Source organism: Mustela putorius, unplaced genomic scaffold (assembly GCF_011764305.1).
Source record: "Mustela putorius furo isolate JIRA1106 unplaced genomic scaffold, ASM1176430v1.1 tig00537350_pilon_pilon_pilon, whole genome shotgun sequence".
In the NCBI taxonomy this organism is placed as follows: domain Eukaryota; kingdom Metazoa; phylum Chordata; class Mammalia; order Carnivora; family Mustelidae; genus Mustela; species Mustela putorius.
In genome coordinates, this window is record NW_025422471.1 from 19,134,607 (window position 1) to 19,157,441 (window position 22,835).

Below are 22,835 nucleotides of genomic sequence, written 5' to 3' on the forward strand. Positions count from 1 at the left end.
TGGTATCACAGGCATGAACAAAACAAATTGATGATAAAAATGTAATGAGACTAAATTGACCTTTTCCTTATGTGGAGATGGATAACTGCCTTTTTTTTCTGAGGTTAAAAAAGCATTATTTCAGAAATATACAAGATTTAGAAATAAACCAGGTCCTTTGCTTTGCTTTGGAAAAGGAGTTTCTTGGGTTCAGCTTTGAGCATGGCTCTCAGTTAAAGAAAAGAAACAAGATATCCAGTATTACTCAGTTACTGCTGGGACAGTCACAACCCAGCTGGTCCTTTACTTGATACATATATAAGCAAATCCATTTAGGAGGAAAAATGCTAACAGCTAGGTGGTGAAAAGGAAAGATGGAAGCAAGGGAGGTTCTTGAAACACAGACTGACTTAGCCTTATCCCTCCATGCAACATTCCCAAGAGTATGTTTGGAAAAAACAAGTTTTTTTAAAAAAACATCTTTCCAAGAGAGTGTCAATTCAAAAACCAAAACTTTGAAGGTACAAGGTCATTTTCAACCTCTAGTAGAGAAAGAATCCCAGAAACATTGAACTCTTATTTTTAATTTTAATTTTAAATCCCTTCTATCAGCATCTTAAAACAAAGAAGTGTTCAAAGCAACTGGTCCTATTCAAACTTCATTGATAATTAACTCTTCTCTGTATCTGACCCATTTCAAATTCTTTTCACTGAGTTTTAGGATTTCTTAACTTGGACAAATAACTATAAAGAATAATCAGCGGCACTACTATTTCTCCTAAAAAGTTAGATACTCTTTAGAATTTTTTGATTTCCTCTTTACTAAAAAGAAAGCAGAATTTTCACAGATACTAAATAAAATTGAAGTTCATCTTTTTGTGAAAAAAAAAAAAAAAAAAAGGTGAGATTTACCTCTATCAGTCACAAACACAGAAATACAGATACACACAGACACACAGACCCCTACAAATACAGTACTTCTTGACACTAGAGAAGAATTATCTAGGATAATTAGAAAGGCCTCCTATTTCCACAGAACTATGTGGCAGATAGTTCCACCATAAATACAATACAGAAGATCCAACATGTTTAAATTAATAGAGGAATAAATAGCAATAGACCTCTTGAGGTGCTAAAATCAAGCTATCTACTAGAAAGACATGAGCAGTAATTGAAGAATTCTTACACACTAGTAAACAACTGAGTACGGTTCAAGTTTGAACCCGAGAAAGAAGTACAAATTATTTCATATTATGGATCTTTAGGGTCTCTTGTTATGACTGAAACTGCAAATCTTGAATCTGCAGCCACCAAGGACCCACACTCTATTTGTCTATCTATCTATATATCAACCTATCATCTATTTATTTATCATCCACCTATCCACCTATTTAGCTATACTTCTTCAGCTTAGACAGAGTCACTTTTTATTCTTTAAAATTCCCTATAATTTAGATCATCTTAAATGGCCAATTAAAGCCTCTGTGTTTTAGAACTATTATGGATTTTGCCAAGTACACTTAATAAATCATACACATTCCATTGATAAAAACCATTCTTGACATTTGTCCAGTGAAGCTGTCCTGTGACATAATATATTATTGTACTTGTTGGGAAAACTTCCTAAGTCTTCCAGCTATAATTTAGAATCTTTTTCCATGAAGGGTCTAGTCACTGCTTTCTACTTACTCTCCCTCCCCAAACACTGTTAATTTAATTCACTGTAAAAAGTTTCACAAGAAAACCAAAAAAGTCCTCCAGGTTCACATACCAGTGAAACTGGCCAAGGAAAACTTTCCACTGTGTTCTCATACTGTGTATGAAGTGAAGATATGGGAAAGACTGGATCCAGTATTTGCCTCAGTTGTTGGGAACTTACTAAGCAGGTGGCTCCGTGTGTTAGCCTCACAGTGCATTTGAAAAATCATCTAATTTCACATCTAACTTTTAAGTTCACAGTATAATGCAGACCACACTAGAATTTTTACACTCAAAACTACTCAGGAACTTACTTCACGGGGAATATACTATATTCTTACTAGATCTAAGTGGAGTTCTGGGTATGTGGTTTGAAACACAAAATACGATATGGCCACTAGGTGGTGATCTCTATCCATTATTATATTATGAATTGCCAACCAAGTTACTTAACAAAATTTAAAATACCCTCCTCCATCAGGATTATTTCCTTCCTGTGGCAAGATTAAAGGGTTATCTGTGGTATGTCCTCTCAGTTTTGTGAGGGAAAGCATAAAGAGAATATTTTGCTAGAAGACGGACCTCAGCTAAACAGGATTTACCCATGAGATTGCTTTCTCTTTTGCTTTAGGTCATGGCAGCTATAATCTGAATTTTCTATCTGATTGGAAAGTTCATCTATAATAGTTGATTTTTCTCCATTTTGCCTTTTAAAATTACCAGATTATTTATGTTTACATCAGTGGTGAAACTGCACTGGAAGCAATGCCGAATATATATTCTCCACCCCAAATCCTTACGGCAGGGCGGATCATAGACAAATACCTATCTGTGCACGCAAATTAATGTCTGCAGTGTGATTCACATGTTTTTTTTTTTTAGGCAAAAACGTACCCAGACTAGCCACAAAAAGTGGCACCTGGACTCAGAGCTGATTTCTCTCTGCAAAGCCCTGTCTGTCATCACCTGGCACTGAGGGTGCCATGGCTGTGCTCTCACAGCTCCAAGTAACACCCAAACACAGGCGATGCCAAGGAGAAACAGATAACCGCTAAGTATAAAAGCAAACTCCACAAATAGAAAACGCTTTCCCAAGAGGACTGCTTCCCCATTTGAAACATACGCTGATAAGAAACCACCTTTTCACAAAATACAGAACGCAGAATAATTGCTCTGGGTTACCCCCAGCCTTTCAGAACAGGGGTCAAACGGTTATCTGCACGGAAGTTAGGAGGACTACTTATTACAGAAATCAAAACATTTGGTAACTTTAAAATGCCTTTGTCCCCCCTAGATGGCTGTGGTACACAATAGGCGTTTGTTTCCAGTCTGTGGAGGGTATATTTCACTTTGTTTTATTTAACTCCTGGGGGCAAATGACCTGCCTTCCAGGAGAGATACACCTCTTCTGATCCTGATACTTGCTTAAGGTTACTCTGGCCGGGGCCTGCTTTATTTATGTTTTCAGGGAGGTTACGGTTTTCCTGTTGTCTTTCACACCAAAAGGAAAAGAGCAGCTTTGTTTTTAATGGAGAAAGAGACATTTGTTTTGGTGTCATTGCCCTGGGCTGGCAGGCTGGAGTTGGAGCCTACAAACTTAAATATGCTGAAGGGAAGAAAAACTAACTTGGGGTCTCCTGATAGTTGTTAAAGTGCCAATATGCCCATTATTTTGCTAGCTGGCAAGTGTCTGTGCGGGAGAGACAATCTGGCAGCTCTCGAGTCCAGCACTAATCTCGTGTAATAGCATGAGCTCACTGGCCTGCAAAGCTGTAATTATCAACAGCATTTTTCAAAGGATGTGAGTTCCTCCCACTGTGAGAGCACTTGGGTGGGTGGGGGGATGGTGCAGACAGAGCCCCAAGGAGCCCTTTGCATTTAACTCCCATCTGAAATGGTGCTGGTGGGTTCCTTCACCCCAAGCTTGTTTGCAAAGGTCTTCAGTCAGGAAGTGCTAGGATCCCATCCGCATGCAGTGGGAAACTGCCAAAACCCATTCTACATTTTTGTTTGCCTTTTCCGTGAATTGCGCTAAAGCAATTAGCAATTAAATGTAAATTTCTGTATGGGATTTTAGAGGTTCACAGAGCACTGCTGGAAAAGCCTCCATGAGAAGGACCTACTGCATTGATAATTTTCTGAAGGGTAATCTCGTCAATGATGAAATGATTTTCCAGTGATGGGTAAGTGTTCTTCCAGCTACGTGACCTATCATTAGCTATGTGCACTCAAGGAAAGGCAAGGCAGAGATGAGGGTTTTGAGTTCTGGAACCACTCTGTGACTTGTTTTATTTCACACGCAGAATCACAAGAACCAGTTCTTGGTTTCCAATCAAGCTGAACTGCAACACAAGTACGAGTTTTTATTAAGAGCTCAGTGGTCTTTTGCAGAACAGAAACTGAGAATTCTTTCACTCATGAGTAATGTGTTAAAGGATGAGGAAACAGCATATGTTTTCCTTGGCTTTTAGGTTAATATAATGAAGCCTGTGAGGCTTAACATAATTAAATTAATGTTGATATGCAGTGTGACTTGTTCACAGAGAAGTGGCATTGGACTCGGAGCTCAAGCCACACCACAGCGGACACACATCCATCTGCAAATAATTTTTCAAAAGTCTTCTAACATTTTCAGGTAGAAAAAGTAAAACTGGAGTTTTTGGTTTGGGGCTTTTGTTTTTCATTGTTTTCTGCCAAATTGTGGGCAATCTTTTCAAAAAAACAGAAACCTACAAACAAGCTTGGAAAACAGTGGGAATTAGTTCATACTCTTGATTCTCTTTTCAATGTCCAAGACATCTGGGAAAGGGAGGAGGTAGGAACCTTTGTGTTTATAAAAGGGGAATAATACAGTCCTGCAGAAGAAAAATAATGGTTTATGACCTGCGACTTGTTACTCCTTTTCTCTGCCCCTTTTAAGTGTCTCTTCCTGAGTTTAGGGCTATTTCTTTATGGTTTCGACCTTTTTTCAAAGCTGGGTTTTCTCACAATACTTTGTGTGACAGACTGACATGTTTATTTATGAAAAAAGGGACGTCTGTATTTGAAGTCAATCCACAAATCTGGCTCTTCTCATGCATCAACTCTAACCAGGAGGGTAACCCATTGTCCCAAAATCCAGGTGTGCAGCTTGCCAGTGCTGAACCATGCTTATCCAAAAAAAAAAAAAAAGCAAAATTCACTTATTTTCCAGAAAGAGCTTTCAAGTGCAAAAACACAATTAGCCTTTTGCAATCTGTCTCATAACTATCAGGAGGTAAGATGAGTTGGTTAGAGCTAGAAAATAAGGTATTTATGGTTCTGTGAATTAGGAACGCGTTTGAGAACTTGCTGGGTGGAATGAGACAAGTGCAGAGAAGAAATTTTTGTTTCCTCCAGCAGTACGCTGGAAAGTAAAGGAGGCCAGGATACTTCCTGGGAAGCTGACAAACCAGCAGGCAGCTTCTCCTGGCAAGGCAGAGTGCCGACAGAATAGAGATGGCAGAAGGAAATGTGTAAGGGGCATAGGAAAAAAACATTTTTTTTAATGCCTAAGAATAAAGTCAGGGATTTTTTTTTTTTTTTTCACCAAACAAATCAAACTTTGGAAGTTCTTCAATATTTTTAAAAGGGAACTGGATTGTCAGTTCCGTTCAATCCTCAACCTCTGGCCAACACTATCTAAGGTGACGTTTTTCTTTGAACTGACCGCTTCTGATCCACTGAAGCATCCAATCCCCAGTGGTGAGGGGTAAGCTTTGATGGTGCTGCAGAAACTCACTAAAGAGAAGAGAGAAGGGACCAGATTTTCCTGTCAGAATTTCTTCCTGATGGTCAGAGAGAGGAGGGAGCAAGACAGTAACAGTTGTCACCTGAGGGCCACAGGTTGATGTTAAACCATCAGCTGCAGAGATCTGTTATACAAAGTAGTGTCATGAAGGCACCTAATAGTGTCTAGTCCCTAATTGTGCTATCCACAGACACACCATAGTCTATAGTTGAAAAGAAAGTTGTGGAAATGATTTTGCTAGGAAACACATAGACAGGGCAGGATAAATGACTCCAAAGTATTCCTGATGTCTGCCTCTCTCTGTGTTTGAAAGAACAGACCCAGAGAGAAGGTGAATAAATGAAGCTCTGTCCAGCCTCAGGCAACCAATTCATTTTTGGTCGACCAATCTATAATAAAATGATCTGATAACATTCAGCAGTAAAATTTTCTTTTGCTTGTTTTTGTATAACAAGGTTTTTTTTTGTTTGTTTGTTTTTTGTTTTTTAAGTCATTTTTCTTTAGAAAGTGCAATGACAGAATGTGTGCCTATCTTGAAAAAAAAAATTCTCTTCTAAGTTTTGAGTAATTGTTGGTTTCCTAAAGCTTCATGGAAAATCTGTCCTGATATAACTCAAACCCGCAGGGGTGGCAGAGGCTGAAAAGTTTGCTTCCCATTTTTTTCTTCCCAGAGCTTATTGTAAATGTATTCTTGGGACAATCATAGACAAGACTGTCATCATTTCTAGTAGGCACATCTGTTTTCCTTTGGGTTAATAACTTTTGTAAGATGTATTATACCCAGCAGTATATATCTGTCTGGGGAGAACGTTTTTTTTCTTTTCACCATTTTTGAAATCTCACCTACTATGTTTTAAGTTTTTCATACTGGTACAACATTAAATAAAATATTTAACTTAGATGAACAAGAATTGTCATAAAGAGAGTCTGCTAAAATGACTTATGTAATGACTCAACATGTAACAGTAAGTTGGCCATTTAATGACTCAACATGTAACAGTAAGTTGGTTAAGCAATGTATAAATATTAATTATCATTAAAAAATTATTAAGTATCGGGGCGCCTCGGTGGCTCAGTGGGTTAAAGCCTCTGCTTTTGGCTCAGGTCATGATCCCAGGGTCCTGGGATCGAGCCCCACATCGGGCTCTCTGCTCAGCAGGGAGCCTGCTTCCTTCTCTCTCTCCCTGCCTCTCTGCCTACTTGTGATCTCTGTCTGTCAAATAAATAAATAAAAATCTTAAAAAAAAAATTATTAAGTATCTATTTTTGTCAACAATTCTGCCAGGTGCTGAAAAAATAGAGATGAAAGTTACTCCCTGATTTAGAAAGCTCAGTGGCAGGAAGTCAGCCCCACAGGGGATGGTGGTAAGATGGCAAAGGGACACAAGGGGCTTCTGGAACACAGTGGAGGAGCTCTTAGTCACACCCAAATGGGTAGTCTTCCAAGACGAAGGAGAGTCAGCTAAACATGGCATTTGAACATTAATTAAATAAAATTAGGACAAGAGATAAGAACATTCTAAGCACTAGGGCAAGGCTATGCAAAGAAATTCAGGAGTTAGGTGTCATGGCTCATTCCAGGAACTGTGAATATTTTGAGATGATATAGCTTAGGAAGGCAGGTGGAATTGTTGGGCTTGGTATAGCACACTAATAATCAGAATTTTATATTGAAGGCAAGAGGAGGGTATACAAAATTTCAAAAAGAGAGTAACAAGAGTTCATAGCACAGGGAGAGGCAGTTCATAGGCACTGGAAACCAGATCTGGGGGAAACACTTCAGACTAGTCATTCATTTAACAATTAGGTTAAAGAAAGAACTTAAAAGTCAGCTAAAAGTGTAGAAGCTAGATAAGAAATGTTTGTTTAAGTTTGCCAGCTTTAATGTGTATTTAACTTGGATGGTTTAACTTAGTGTCTTTGAAGACATTACTTGGGTGACAAGAAAAGTAATTCATTATTGAAGCTATTTGTCAGTTTCTAATAAAGCACTTGGGGCATTTCACTGTTAAGAGATCAATAGTCAAGTTAAAGAATAACTCATTAGTAGAAAACCAAGGGACAAATTGAAATGTGACTAGTTATTTGAAAACCAAGTAACAAAATAAAAATTGAAATGTGTTAGGAGAAAATAACCTTAATGGAAATCACAAGGGTAAGGCTAGACCCAGTCTCTGCATTGAATACACTTTTGTGAAACTTATTGGATAAAACACCCCAAATAATAATAAAAAAGGACTTCAAAGATACAACAAAAGCAGGAATATGGCATGTTATCAACACCATATTATATGGGCCAATAATGTGGAATGGGTCCATCAGAATCTGAAGAACAAGGCAATTTAGATAACTCAGCCAAATAACATTATTAATTTAGTATAAGCATATCAATTGATTTAGTCTAGCTAGAAAGCATAATCATGTAAATATGATATAATTACACTGCAAGCTTATTGGAAGCACAGTTTTATTATTTCAAGAAAAGAAATTATTGAGACTGAAAAACCTAATATAAACTAGTTTGTTTTTACTGAATTGTAGGACCGAATAATAAAAGATGATATATGGTAACTATCAAAGGTTCTTTTTATTTTAATACTGCTCTACCTCCCAAGGAGAATAAGCTCTACTAAATCTTTCAAACAAAAAATGGGGGCAAAGGGAAGAGGGGAGAAATCACTTTAAAACATAAACAAAGTCCTTAAAATTGCACACAGTCAAGGTAACACCATTTCCAAGTGTAAGCAGATACTGCTTTCCCTTGAAAACGTAGCGTTTACCATTAGGGATTTTTTCAAAGGCAAAGACACTTGGAGTAAACAGCGAAACAAAGAAGACCTATTTTATTCAAAGCCTGCAAACATATGGAACCTGTTAAGGGGATGGTGGCTGCAGACAGAACTACAAACGAGTTTAAGAGACACCTAGGCCGTCTCAGAAAGGAAGGGATAGAGGCAGTCGAGGGTGGTTACAAAAGCAGAGTGGGCCAGAGATCAGTCAAATGGGAGGGAGACAGGCTGTTGGGCAGATGGTCTTTTCTGTTCCAAAATGTTCAAAGTTAGGGACACTCCTTAGCACACTTTTATTTGACACAAAGAGGGAATTAAGAAGAGACCAAGGATCTGTTAGAGTGCTTTCTGGATTTGCTTGTGTCATTTCTTTGATACATTTTCCTTGTTTATGTAATTCATCTGCTGCCTTCTTCAAACTGAGGGCTTCGTTTGATGCTTTCTTCATAACCTTTGGGTTTTAATGTAAAAATGTAAACTAATTTAGGGTAAGGTTCACAGGAACACGAGGGATGTTATCTTCCTCTGGAAAATTTCCAGAAGATCAAGATTTGTTTCTTGCAAAGTGTAATGCTTGCTTATTTACTAAGTTGAAGACCAGTCTAGACCATGGAAATGGCAATGAAGTTATTTTTTTACAGTATTTTTCATAGTCCATTAAAAATTAATGGACACAGAAAAAAAAATCGTTGAGTTGGTTTGCTTTGGCATAGTGGAATAGTGACATTTGATGAGTGAAGCTCCCCTGAATGGCACTTGGCAGGAGAGAAAGGTTCCCTGAGATGTTTTAGAGACCCCGACACAGCTACCAGCTACAAGCCGATTTCAGTGTCATTAACCAAGCTCATAGGTAGTATATGGCCTTGTCCCAGACACCATAAGAAAGAAAAGCAAGCACGAGAACCACTTCTTTGAAAAGTTGAACTGCTAATGTCTAGAAACATACACAAATGCCATGAGTGAAAACAAATCAATTCTATATAATCAACAACATATTGGAAGTTGGGGACTTTGTCTAATCAGAGCGGTATGTAGCAGATGACAGACTTCACATACATTATATCTGGCCAAATGCAGCTATTCCAGGCTCAGGGCAAGAACACACATGGACAACATGAGATAAGTTGTGGTCAAGGTCTGCAAGGCACAAGTAAGGACCAACCAGAGCCCTACCTGAGTCCTTGGCTTTCTAGCTTCTGTAATACGGTTGGGACCTCACAGGACCCGCACTTTTCAGCGGGCTATGTATAAAGGAAAGTGTGTGGGAGGAAGATCAACAGAGGGTCTTCAGACCCAAATAATCCCATAGGAACGAAATATTCTTTCCACAAAAGAAAACTCGACAAATGTCTATACTTTATAAAAACACATCAACAAAATTATAAAAACAGTTTTAACATACAGGGAAAAAATCCTTTAGTTTTTATGTTCATATATATATTAAATTAATAAAAGCAAAATAGTCCACCTTCAGTTAAAATTAATATAGAAGAACTCATGGCCTACTAACCCATTAATCTAACTGACCAAAATTATGTCCCCTGAAATTACTATTCATTTTAGCAAAATAAAAATAAGCAGATGCTACAACTGCAGATATACCATCCAGTTAGGACCATTATAAAACAAGGAGTATTGATCCAGAGGATGTGGTTCACATATCTTAGTGGGAATGTATTTCATGGACAATCTACCTTCCTTGTTTTTTCTGCATCTTGCCAAATGACCTACATTTGGACCTGAGTGACAACAGTCCAGATTAAAGATAAGGCGTGATGACACAGAGAGGGGAGGCCAGATTTTGTTTCAGGGTTGCTAAAGGCAAAATGTAATAAGGGATATAATTTCAAGTCAACGAGGTGCCAGCCAAAATAAAGCATGGCTTTGGAGACTGGCTTCAACACTTAATAGCACTGTGACTCTGGGCAAAAATTTCCAGCCTAACTGACCTTCCCTTTCTATACCTATAAAACACTTCATACCTCTCTTACAGATTATTGTGGGGAATACATGAATGCAAGGTGCTGAGTATAGCAACCGACACAAAGACGAACTGAGCGGTACGTCCGTAAGAACATAGAAAAGCTTCAGCAGACAGAGTAGAACATCCAAAAGCAGAAATTCCTTCGGCATCTGTTCTAAGGATGAACTCTACATTTTGCCAAACTCATTGAATCCATATGAGTGGCAAGTAATGAATGAAATTTAGGCACCTAAATAAATTCACACAAAGAGCTTAAACATTATTTTCAATTCTTCCTGTTATTTATCTAATTTAGAATTGAATTTATACTTATTGTCCAGCCCAATGGATCCCAACTTGTCTGCATTTCAGAGTCACCTGGAGAACACGTGGAAAATACAGCCAGCCATCGGCTTGTAGCTTTAAAAAGCAAAGTGGGGTTTTGCTTTAATGAATTTGAGTTGATGCCTAGGCACCAGTTGTTAAATTATGTTCCCAGGTGATTCTAATGAACAGCCAGTACCTAGAACCACTAGTATATAGCTAACCACACTTGAACTATTTTTAAAAAATTATACTCATAATTATTCAGAGTAGTGACTCCAAACAGGTTCAGCTGTCCCAAGAATCTTATTTCAGCCAATTCAAGTTTGGGGCCAGTGTTACCATTCTACTTCTTTCTTTAAGAGGCAGAAAAAGCTTAAAATATATAATTAGTCAGCAGAGTTTGAATGGAAGAAAATCCACAAGATCATAATTCAGCAATCTTTTTTAAGATGAAAAAAATGAGCATCTTGGTTTGGATAAAAATGAGCCATGCCCCATAGATTTCCAGTGCAGTTATATAAGAGGGAAAGGTAGATTTTTTTTTCAAGGCCTTTTCTCTTACATTTATTCTTTCCCCCCTTTTCTTTAAGCCGTAAAAAGCAAAGATAACCATCTGAAAGATAAACCTGAGGCAATTCTGCTGCTGATGTGGTTTTCCAGTTCAATGGACTCTGATACACTCCTCTTTCAAAGAGAGCCACAATGACTCTGTTCTAACACTCATCTATCTTACTGAGTAAACCTGAGCAAGTCACTTAATAGGTCTCAATCAAGTACGCCCCCTGTAAAATGCAATCAGCACATGCTACTAAGTTCCCAGAATTGGTGTCATTTTTCATAAGCAACTTACCAGTGTGCTGCCATCAGTCCAACGGAAGTCATGTTCAAACATCTTGTCATTGAGGCCTATCCACTGATAGTCATGGCCCACGCCTAAGAGAAGGGAAACAACAGATATTTTTACCCATAGATGGATGAAATGTATTAAAACTATTCTCAGAGTGAATCATGCATCCTCTTTTCTGGCTGGAATTTTATTTAGTTGCTCATAAAAATCTCTCATGGTCTAGCTATCTTTTGTTCTTCTGCCCAATGTGCTTTAAACTAAAAAGCTAATTCACAAACATTGAGAAACATTAAAATATCAGACATAAGAAAATAATTTCCCTAGCAGTTTACTATAATTAAATATTTTTCCTTCCTTACTCATGATAAAAAAAAACTTTCCATTTTTTTTAAATTAAGCTATGCCATTGGCAAAAATTCAGTGACCCAATAAAATGTGACAGATCATTCCCATGCTAGCCTCACTTTGGAAGCCACATGTTTCTTCTTAAAGCATTTTAAACAGCGAATACCTAGACCAGACAGTTCTATAAAATTGTCTTCAAAAATAATTAATTTCATCATGAGATGAGTCACTGACAAGAAAACCATGCAAGAAAGTTAATTGAACCTCTGTACAGATTGCTACCTAACAACCAAACTTCTGAAAGGCAGCAAGCATTATGAGAACATATTTAATAGGGCATTGAATGATGCTTCATATAAAAAAAAAAAACTTCTACATATTTGCTACATAAAAGCTAGCTGCCCTTCTCTTTGCTATAGTTTAAGTTATTCAGCAGGGCTGGTAGTAAAGCTTCATTCGCTTTCACTCTCCATTTGTTCATGTTCTTAACATGAAACCCACTTTCTATGGCCTAAAATCATTATCAGCATGGATGAGAACCAATTTTATGCAGAGGGTAGGATTAGGTTGCTATTGACAATTCAATTTTAATGAGTGGGATAAAAAGAACTGAAAGCGATTTTCTCCTTAACTCTGGACAACATGTGCACATCTTCAAAATAGAACTACGAAGGCAGCCGTGACAAGAGTGAGATGGAACCATAGAAGTAGCCATTTTCATAAGTCAGAAAATGATCGAGGAGCAACGTCATTGGACTCCACCTGCAGCAGGCTGTTTCACCCACTATCGCTGAAGACCAGGAAATGCTTTCCTCTGTTAGAGATGAGTGTTTCTCAAAGTCGGGGTCTCACGTAGGAGAGATGGTTTTAAGTAGTTCAGAAGAGGGATTTAATAAGTTGAACTGCCATGGAGGAAGCTACATCTGTTCGGTTAGATACAGAGAAAAGGAAGAAGTAGGGACACAGAGCGAAGCTTCAGGAACCCTGCATCTATTTGGTACATACGGTTCACAAACATCTGTTCTTCATGAGACAGGATGCTTGTGAGATGCGCGCCCTGCAGACGGCACTCCCGTTCAGCTGCATCCCATGTGCGCCGATGGGCGAAGTATTTGTAGCACTGCCCTTGGAATTTGTGCCAGCCGTAGTCACACGTCTCTGTGTCTGGAAGAAACAAGGCAGGGGCTTAGTAACTTCACCTACGTCACTCAATCTAGCCTCACGGATCTGACCGTTGGTAAGAAGACCTAAGCCAGTATCAGTGCAATGTCCCTAAAGTTACATGTTAATAAATTTGGTCATGATGACAAAGAAAGTATGATAAAGCCAGCTCGCTGACTCCTGCCAAGTGGGTGGCTGTACGTCTCTGGACGGAAGAAGCAGTATCTAACTGCAGTTTCTTTGTTTAGAGCCAGTGTCAGCAGGAAAGAAAACTGGCAGAGGGGCCAGACAAAACTTCTCAGGACGCAATGTCTACTGACTCACTTGTGAAGCGACTGGGGCTAAATCCTCACCAACACAACTTTTCTGAAGAGAGCCATTCAAGTGATAAGATAAGAATTCTGGCTAATAGGATTATGAATGCCCTATTTGAATAAGGACTTCAAAGGCTCAGTAAGTAGTTCCTTTACCGCTTCCCAGAGAGATCCGCTGGGTGGCCACAGGATCTTGTCAAATAAGATTTACAAAGAGGAAAAAAAAATGTCATCAGTAGGCAGCTTATGGGATATAGCTAGGACTGCTGGCCTTTCTCTGAGGGAGAGGAAATATAAGTAACTCTCTGTGTAAATGCGTCAGGATTTTAAGTTTCTTTTAAGTTTCTTAAGAATTAAATAACTTGGGTGCCTGGGAGGCTCAGTGGGTTAAGCCTCTGCCTTCGGCTCAGGTCATGATCTCAGGGTCCTGGGATCAAGCCCCATGTCGGGTTCTCTGCTTAGAAGGGAGCCTGCTTCCCTTCCCCTTTCTCTGCCTGCCTCTCTGCCTACTTGTGATCTCTGTCAAATAAATAAATAAAATCTTTTTTTAAAAAAAGAATTAAATAACTTAAGTTCTTCAACTTCATGCCCACCTTCCACCAAGCCATACACACACAGTCATATATATATATATGTCTGTTTATATATGTGTACATTATAACCAGTGTCCTGGTAGGATGTCAACATTTTTCAAATAAATCTAAATTTTACACTGACAGGAAGCTTCGACTGTACTTTCTAGATTCTAGCATGCCAGTTTTTAAATACTTTTACAGGAAAGTAGTTGGCTCAACGGTACGTATTCAATTATGATCACTGGAAATACTTTTGACTATCACAAAACATACCTCACAAACCCACTGCACTAGTTCCATGCAAACACTAACAGAACTGCAAAGTTTATAGAATTTTAGGCACCAAGAAAATTCCAGATCACCTAGGAACTGCCCTCCCTTACTCTAATCTTCCTGGTTGATGAAGGAAACAAAATCCTTCTAGATGAAATACATGCTTTCGGTATACGTCAGACCTGGGGGCTGAACTGATAGTCAGATCGACTCCTGTCTGTCACACCACTCGCTCCTCTTTCTGTAATTGTGGGAAAGTATGCATTCTGAGAGCTTTTCATGTTTTCCTGGCTCCAGGGATTTTGACCATCGTCATACAACAGATGCAGCTTATCTCGGAGAGCGGGCTTTATTTCAGTTTAGTCTATCCGGCTTCTTGTTTGGTTATGGCCAGCTGACTAACTGGTTTAGATACTGCGCCCTGGAAGTCTGAGTTTTACTAAAGTGTTTCTGGAGACCACCAAATCTTACAGGAAAAGAATCAAGGCACAGCTAGATGATTTGGGATTAAAGTAGTCCCCAAGGATGAAGTACAGTTGGGGTACTTAGATGCTCTAAATTTCCTTTTGCGATGTTCCCCGTGGAAGGATTTAGAGGTGAGGTAGGAGGGGTGGGGAGGAAATGGATCTTCATATTTGAGGGAGTTAGTTTATAAAGAAGGAGAACTGGAAAGATTTTTTAGAAAACTCTACTGCCAAAGTCAGTAATGTGATATCATAGCAGCATAGCTTGCCTTAACCATGGAAATTAATAATATTTTAAGACACAACTTAAAATTCAAGAGGATCCCTACCTTTCCGAATAAGACATTAGGAAAAAAAAAATTCTACTACACCCTCATATCCTCTTTTAACCCAATGGTTTAGTCCAGTCTTCTTTCTTTGTGTTTTATCATTAAAACAGATTATCATTAAGTATTTTTTTCTCTTACACCAAAAAACCCAAGGGATCATAAAATTCAGATGCATCACCACATCATTGGTATAATGCCTTCTTCAGTTAACAGGTGCATATATTCCTATTAGAACACAGGTCCAAATGAGACTGCTTGTTGGTTTTTGCTAATTTTTTTTTATTCATCTATCCTACTGAAGCCATAGACTTACGGTCCTAATGATTATGAATATATGCACAAACACTACTTAACAAAGTGACTCTTTATTGAATAAAAGCCAAATATCCACGTGGATTTACTTAATTATTATTCATGAAGTCACTAAATATGTAATGAAGGACTAGGCATCCCACAGCATCTTCTAGGATGCTATTCTGATAGCAGTTATTAGAAGCAGTGTGTTTTTCCAATCTCACCTAAAAAGAGCACGATACACATTTCATTCATTAAAAGCAACACATATGGGTGATATTTTTGTAAAAATCATCCGACATAGGGAAATACTTCTTACGCTTTAAGACTACTATAATGCATAGGTTATATCACAAAGACCCACATTTAGTTGTGTGCTGGCTACCTGTGTGTGTTGTAAGGGAAGGTGTGACAGCTCCCGTTCATTACTACAGAAGCCAAAACTATCACTTTTAAACAGTTTTACTAAAAATGTATTCTCTTTATGTCATGTAGGTAACTTTTTCAACATCTGGGACATAGAGCTGTCAAGCTTTAAGAAACTGTTAACATTTTGGTGCTTTTCACTGGTGAGCCCTACCCCCCACTTTGGTTTGGGGCAACCTGTGTGTACAGAATTGTCTCCATACTATTCTAAGATTCCCCTTCTAGAGTTTATATTGGTTATCACTACCAAAATAGGTCCCTTATTCCAGAGTTGCTGGGAGTTGGGAAGTTACTAATACAGGGAAGAAAAGGTCAGCTGAAGAAACAACAACACAGTCATTGCTGAAATTTGGATAGAAAACTGTTTAGACAACAATGCTGCTGTTAATGAAAAAAACATTTGTTCTTAGGCAACCTGCAAAGAGGAGAAAAAAATCTTTCAGGGTCCTGGCAATAAATCACAGAAGCACAGCTGCGCTGGGTAAACAGACCGGGAAAGCTGTTTCTCAACAAATAGTGGTGATGAACGTATACTCGCTTTAAGACAAAACAGAATGTACCTGAAAAGTGGTACTACAAATGAGAGAAGAAAAGCAAAACCTTTTTAATATACATGTAAATAAAATGCTTATCTGTAAGAGTTACTTTGAAAGTGTGAAGATACTGAGATAAACCTGGGCCTTATAAGGCAGCCTAGGTTCATTTTTCCTACTCTCTAATTTACTAGCTGTGTGACCTTGAATACATCACTTCTCCGAGCCTCAATTTCTGGCCCATTTAGCCACACAGAGATACTGTCAACTAAACGAAATGATGCACCTGGGAACATTTGATAAACTATAAGGCATTCAACAAATAGCATCTCTTTTTATTCCCTGCCAAGAATTAAGTTGAGTCACCCAGACTGGGGATCTTGTCTAGTTTGCTCCAAGTTCTACCTCCAGTACCCAGGATAGCACTTGGAAGACGGCAGGTGCTCCGTAAACATTTGCTTAATGAGTGATTTTTTTGAATTGCTACTCGGACTGGGAACTAAGGGAAGCCAGGATCGTTATAGCATATGTGATATAACAAGGATCTCACCCTCATGTTTTCTTTAAGAAATGGCATCTTTCTGGGGGCGCCTGGGTGGCTCAGTGGGTTAAGCCTCTGCCTTTGGCTCAGGTCATGATCCCAGGGTCCTGGGATCGAGCCCCGCATCGGGCTTCCTGCTCAGTGGGGAGCCTGCTTCCCTTCCTCTTTCTCTGCCTGCTTCTCTGCCTACTTGTGATCTCTTGTCTGTCAAATAAATAAATAAATAATCTTAAAAAAAAATAAAATAAAAAGAAACGGCATCTTTCTTACTGTTTTCCTTAAGAAAAGGATGAAACTGGTTCGTTTTCATATTTACCTTTTAAATTTGCTAAAGAGACTCATCCTATGCAACTAGGGGAAAAAAAAACTAGAAATGAAGTCATTACCTACCCTTTTTGATTGGCAGTTCAATACGTGTTGCTTTGGGTTTTGTTCTAATTGTGGTGACGTTTGGATTAACACTGTAAAGCAGAATGTGGGGCAGACCAATGTGTCTGAGTGTCTAATGCATTTTCATTCTGTCTGGTGGAATGGAAGTTTGGCACTGGGTATTTTTGTCGAAGCCAAACCACTGTATGACTTTAAGTAAAGGAAATCGAAATTTCAAAGCTGAGTGTAGCTGAACGTGCAATCTGTTTCTGATTGATGACTAAGAAATGTTACCATTAACCACCTAAAATACATTCTCAGGTTGGCCATAAAATACCAATTACAGGGATCATGAGATTCAAGCAATCACGAACACAGGCCTTTGTTTCATTCAGAAAAAGCAGATGCTTCTTGTAGTAGGAAAATTCCCCGTTGAGCAGACTTACAATACCTTTTATGTAACATTTACCAAGCCAAAGCTAATGTATTCTAACAACTATACCAATGCATTCTCCAGAGATGACTGATGATGAAAAATAAGCCCATTGACTCCCAAGTGCTTAGGAGGAGAAAATAAAGGCAGCTAGCACTGAATTCGATACTCCTTGGTACAAGCTACACAGATGGATTAAGGTCAATGCTTATTTTGTCCTCAGTAAGAATACGGACAACAAAGTTCCCTTTGTGAGCTAGATGTCCTTAAATTCAGCTCAGTGTGCCTGTCTGCAATTTTGCTCTATCAGCAAAACAGCAGTGATTAAATCAAATGCTGTTTTCCATGGGCTATGGACACATAAGGACACCGAACATACTTAGGTAACCTGTGAATTTCCTTTGCAGGAAAAAACACGCCGTATGGCCTACATTCCTGAAAACATCCAAATAATTGTGCCAAAAAACCATCCAGAAGTAACATTTGAAATGAAATAGCTATCCTGTTCATCCTACAGATGTTGCATGAGCTCTTACCTTGTTCACAAAGTGCACCAACATAGCTCGGAAGGCAGAGGCACCTGAACGTATTAAAACCATCAACGCACGTGGCTCCATTGCGACAGGGGTTAGAGTGACATTCATCAAAATCTGAAATAAAATCATAAAAGGCCACAAAAATACTTTCAGAAAAGGTCAAGGATCCTACTTAGTGTTAGGTTGCCAGATAAAGAACAGAAAGAACAGCCAGTTAAATGTCAATTTCAGATTTAAAGAAAATAATAATTTTTTAGTATAAATCTATCCCATGCTGTATTTAGGGTTACTTACACTCAAAAATTATTCTTTTCTTTTAACCTGAAATTCAAATTTAACTGACCTTCCTGCACTTGATTTCCTAAATCTGGCAACCCTAAAAAAATTTCAGTTAGGGGGGTCATTTTCTCCATTGCTTTTAGATGGGCACATGAATCCTAGAAATGACAAAGAAATCCCTGGAACATTCTACCCTCAATCTTAGCTCACGCTCTGATTACCCTACCTGTGGAATACTGAAGACACGTGACTGGCCTGACTAGAGCTTTTCCTTTCCAATCCATCCTTCATTCTGCTGACTGTCATCTCCTTCAAACCCAGACATGATCATTTACTCTTTGGCTTTCAAACCTTCAAGAGATCCCAACTGCCCAGGGCAGAGATCTTCCAAGTGTAGTCCCTGGACCAGCAGAATCAGCATCACCTGAGAATGTCAGAGAGGCACATTCCCAGTAGCCCCCCAACCAGACCTACAGAATCAGACCTTGGGGCGGGGGGATGGGAACAACTGGTACTGTAGAAGCCCTGCCCATGATTTTGATGCCCACTGAAGTCTTAAAAATCCCTCTATTAGAGTAGGAAGTAAATTCGTCTGTACATTGGATTCAGAACCTTCTCAGACCTACCCATATCCACCCGCTTTTCAAGGACTTTCTCCCACAAACCCATACATAGGCATGCCTGAACACTCGCAGTCACCTAAATGTATTCTGCCATCTGTGGTGTCTGTGCCTTTGTTTGCTGTGTGTAAGTCTTGTCCCACCAGCTTTTTTTTTTTTTTTAAGAAAAGGAAACCTACATAAAAGTGAGAGTAAAAGGAACTGATTTAGTAAAGAGACAATGATACTCCTTGAAACCCAAAATGAAGAGGACAACAGCCTCAAAACTTATGTAGGTAGAGGTGCGTTAGGCTGGCCTCTGGAGAGAACTAGATAGAGAAGGATCTTGCCCATCCCACCTCAGAGGAGCAAGTTAATTCAAAACACAAAAACTAAACACCTTCATTTTTAAATACAGCTTTCTAAAATTTTTTGTGTATTTAAATTGATTATTGATATGCAGATTTGGGGAAAGAGATTAAAATAGTTCCTTACTATTTAGGCAACTAGACATTTGTAAAGCCTATCTGTAGAAACTTTAAAAAGACACTATTCACCTCACTGAGCTTCACTGAGTTTTGGGTGTATTAACAAAATTCAGCAAACACCTGTCCCCATTTTCCAGACTCCACTTAAATTACTCTATGATTTTAACGTTATTTAACAAATAATTCATTTACACATGGCTTTCTCTGAAATCCTTTGAGCAATATAAATTCTGCCCAATATATCTTCTGGAAAAGCATTACACTCTTTCAGACAAGAACATCTTACCAAGTTCACACTGGTCGCCACTGAATCCCGGCACACAGGTGCACACATAGGAAGTGTCAGTAGGGTAACAGGTGCCTCCATTAAGGCACGGGTTCGTTTTGCAACGATCAGGTCCTACCATATTCAGGAAAGTAAGAAAAGCAATTAGGCTCATATCCAGGTTTCCATGTTTTGCAGCATAAATTGCCACTGATTGCTACCATAATATAAGCTTTACCATAGCAATTTAGATACTATGCATAAAAATTAACATTAACTTTACTCTCTGGAGTGTTTCTTGGCATTATAACTAATCATTACAAATTGCATCTATTCATTTCTGGGATTCAGTCATCATTATTTCTAAGCAATATTTTGTACAGTATCTGGCAACTAATATATTCTACTGCAGATTTAGTCGGCATGATAATGGCAATTGATTTTAGTCAAAAATGATTACACATATGTGCACAGTGAATGGAAAATGTATTCTTTTAAACGAGGTTAGTTCATGTGAAATGGTTGGATACACAAAACATGCATTCTTTTTAGCAGTTTGGCTTGTTATCGTCATTTGAATTATTATTGCCTTTTACCACTTAATGCTCAGAAACTGTTTTTCTTCGAAAGTGTGCACTGAAGTCTCTTCTGCTACATTAATATGCTTTTTCCAAAAACACGTTCCAAATGTACTCCTTTAAACTATACTTGAAGAAAAGCAACACATAAATTAAGCTCTACTGTATAAAAACAGACCCAAAGACAATAATCTCACCTAAAATGAGACCCCCAATTTTTTTGAAGCCCCCAATTTTTATTACAGTTTTTCTTATTAGAACACAAATAAAATCGACACTCCTAGAAGATAAATGTAAAGCCAGAGACACAAATTTCTGAGAAACACTTTAAGATATGTTTCCTAAAGGCAAATATTTTTACAATACTTCAAGCACATATATTATTCTGTGGTATTGCTTGGATAATTGTATTTAAATGAGTTGCTTCTATTTATTATTTGAATTTTTCAGAATTGCTTTTGTTTCAAAATGTTTAAAAATTCAGATGAGAGTCGAAAGTCTTACAAAATAATTGAGACAAATAGGTTATATATGGAATAAAAACCATATTTTCACGAATCTTTAGTCCTGAAACCCTGAAGTAATTACACATGAAAAAAAGATATCTACTTATGAAGCACAAACTTAAGGAACATTCAAGTAAAGGAAGCACTGCTCTAGAAGGTAACTGAACCTTTCCACACAACAAAGTCAAACTCAAACTATCTGAATGTAAAGTAAATTCTGGACTATGAGAAAGACTTGACACATAAGGCATTCACATGCATGAGTTCAACATTATAATCAGGTTGATTCAGATGCTTACACCTACACCACTAATTTTTCTAAGACTCTTTCTCTTATAGTTCTAAAAATATGCAAAATCTCCCTAGCCATTTTAGCCTTTTGCCTTTGAAAGGACACTGCTTCTCTGTCAAGGACACCATCCACAACACATCTACACGCTGCCCTCGAAGCAAAACCAAAATGACACATATGTGACAGTGCTTGATAAAACTGTGACGTGCCACACAAATGTGAAGTATTATCATTTTTCCCACCACAGACTCCAGACACCGTGCTGAGACTATGACAAGGACTTGGCAAGAGAGTGGGTCCTCTGTGAACCCAAAGTAGTTTAGATCAAGAGAAAAGTTTATTTTGACGAATTCTGTTCTTCCCTAAACAGTCTGTATTACTCTCTGAAAGTTGAACCTACGAGAGAGAAACCAGGCAATCCAATGTGAGCTACTGTTTACCGAATTCGCCTAAGGTCACAATTTGCTTTGCAATGAAGACGCAGGCTCTCATTCTAGGTAAATCCTGTGGTCTGGATGGATTACTGGCACAAATTTCTCATCCATCAGTCAAACCTAACTCTCTATGGCTTACCCATGATTTCTGTATTGTATTTCATCAACCTGAGGAACTTTCAACTAAATTATAAGAGAATAAATATTGGCCAGATTACTAGGTTATCATTTACAGACTAAATATAGAATGACAGGAACAACAACAAAAATCCATCAACCACCTCCAATTAACTGTATTCACCAAATACTCTAAGTCATTTATAAAAGTTGCACTTTATGATTGATTATTTTAGTCTATCTGAAGCACAACAAACAGAGAACCATTAGTGGCAAAAAGATAACATTGAAACGATGGGAAGAATAACTCCAAGTATTGCCATGCTGTAAAATATATTCATTAAAATAAAACATATTATCAACAACACAGCCCTTGAAGTACGGATTTTTATTTATTTTCTTTTTCTCTAGGTCACTAGGTGGGAAGGGCTATTTGTGAATTCCACTGACATTGTTATTTAAGTAACATTATTAGAAAATACCCCATTAAAGAAGATTTGTCAGCATTATCAAGCTAGATTAAAAGGACAATAAATTCTACAAAGTAAATATTTTAAGATATCTAGCTTATAAATAATTAAATATCAATTATTCATTTTTATACTATATTAATTGGTAACCAGCAAAGAGCAATGAAAAGACCATGACTTTGGAGTGGAGCTGATCTGGGTTCAAATCCCACCAATGCCGTGGTATGTGTGGCTATGCAACCCCAAACAAATTACAGAACTTCTCTGAACATCCACATCCTACCCTTTTAAGTAGGGATAATAATATGGGGATGATGATTATAATAACATAGCATTTTTGTGAAGATCATGTAAGAGAGTCTGTATGAACCAATATCAAATTCATGCTTGCTGTCCATTTAGTTAAAAGAAAAAAAGGTCCTCTTTTGACAGGCAGGATGCAAATATATACCCCCTTCCCCTTCCGCGCCCCCACCCCTAGCTAGGCACTGTGCTAGAAGCATTATACAGATTATTGGGAACAAGGACATTACACAAAAGTATGAACTGATAACTGATATTGCACAAACTATGTGGGTGCTTATTAGACTTATTTACCACTCAAAAATGTTTAAAGGCCTGACAGATTTTGATATTGCCATAATAGCACCTGTCAATGAGAGATTTTTAAAAATGGGATTTCCCCCTCTGTTTTTAAACTAAGATGTGTTTTTAAACTAAGGGCATATGACAAAGCAATATTTTAGTTATAAGTAAAACCAAATTGAATTTTTATACCATTAACAATTTCACTTTTTCTATTTCATAATTGTATGTTGTTTCTAAAACCCAGAAGAATACAA

General features: G+C 38.0%; 1 protein-coding gene across 4 annotated transcripts in view; it reads right to left on the reverse strand.

The window, feature by feature from the left end:
* Window positions 1-22,835, reverse strand: part of VCAN (versican) — a 117,571-nt gene that overhangs the window by 14,588 nt on the left and 80,148 nt on the right. For all 4 annotated transcript variants that reach the window (XM_045074464.1, XM_004759123.3, XM_004759125.3 and 1 more), the window contains 4 exons: window positions 19,618-19,731; window positions 17,966-18,079; window positions 12,723-12,881; window positions 11,376-11,458 (listed from right to left, as the gene is read on the reverse strand). In XM_045074464.1, the coding sequence (XP_044930399.1) occupies window positions 11,376-11,458; window positions 12,723-12,881; window positions 17,966-18,079; window positions 19,618-19,731 (470 nt within the window). The remainder of the gene's footprint in view (window positions 1-11,375; window positions 11,459-12,722; window positions 12,882-17,965; window positions 18,080-19,617; window positions 19,732-22,835) is intronic.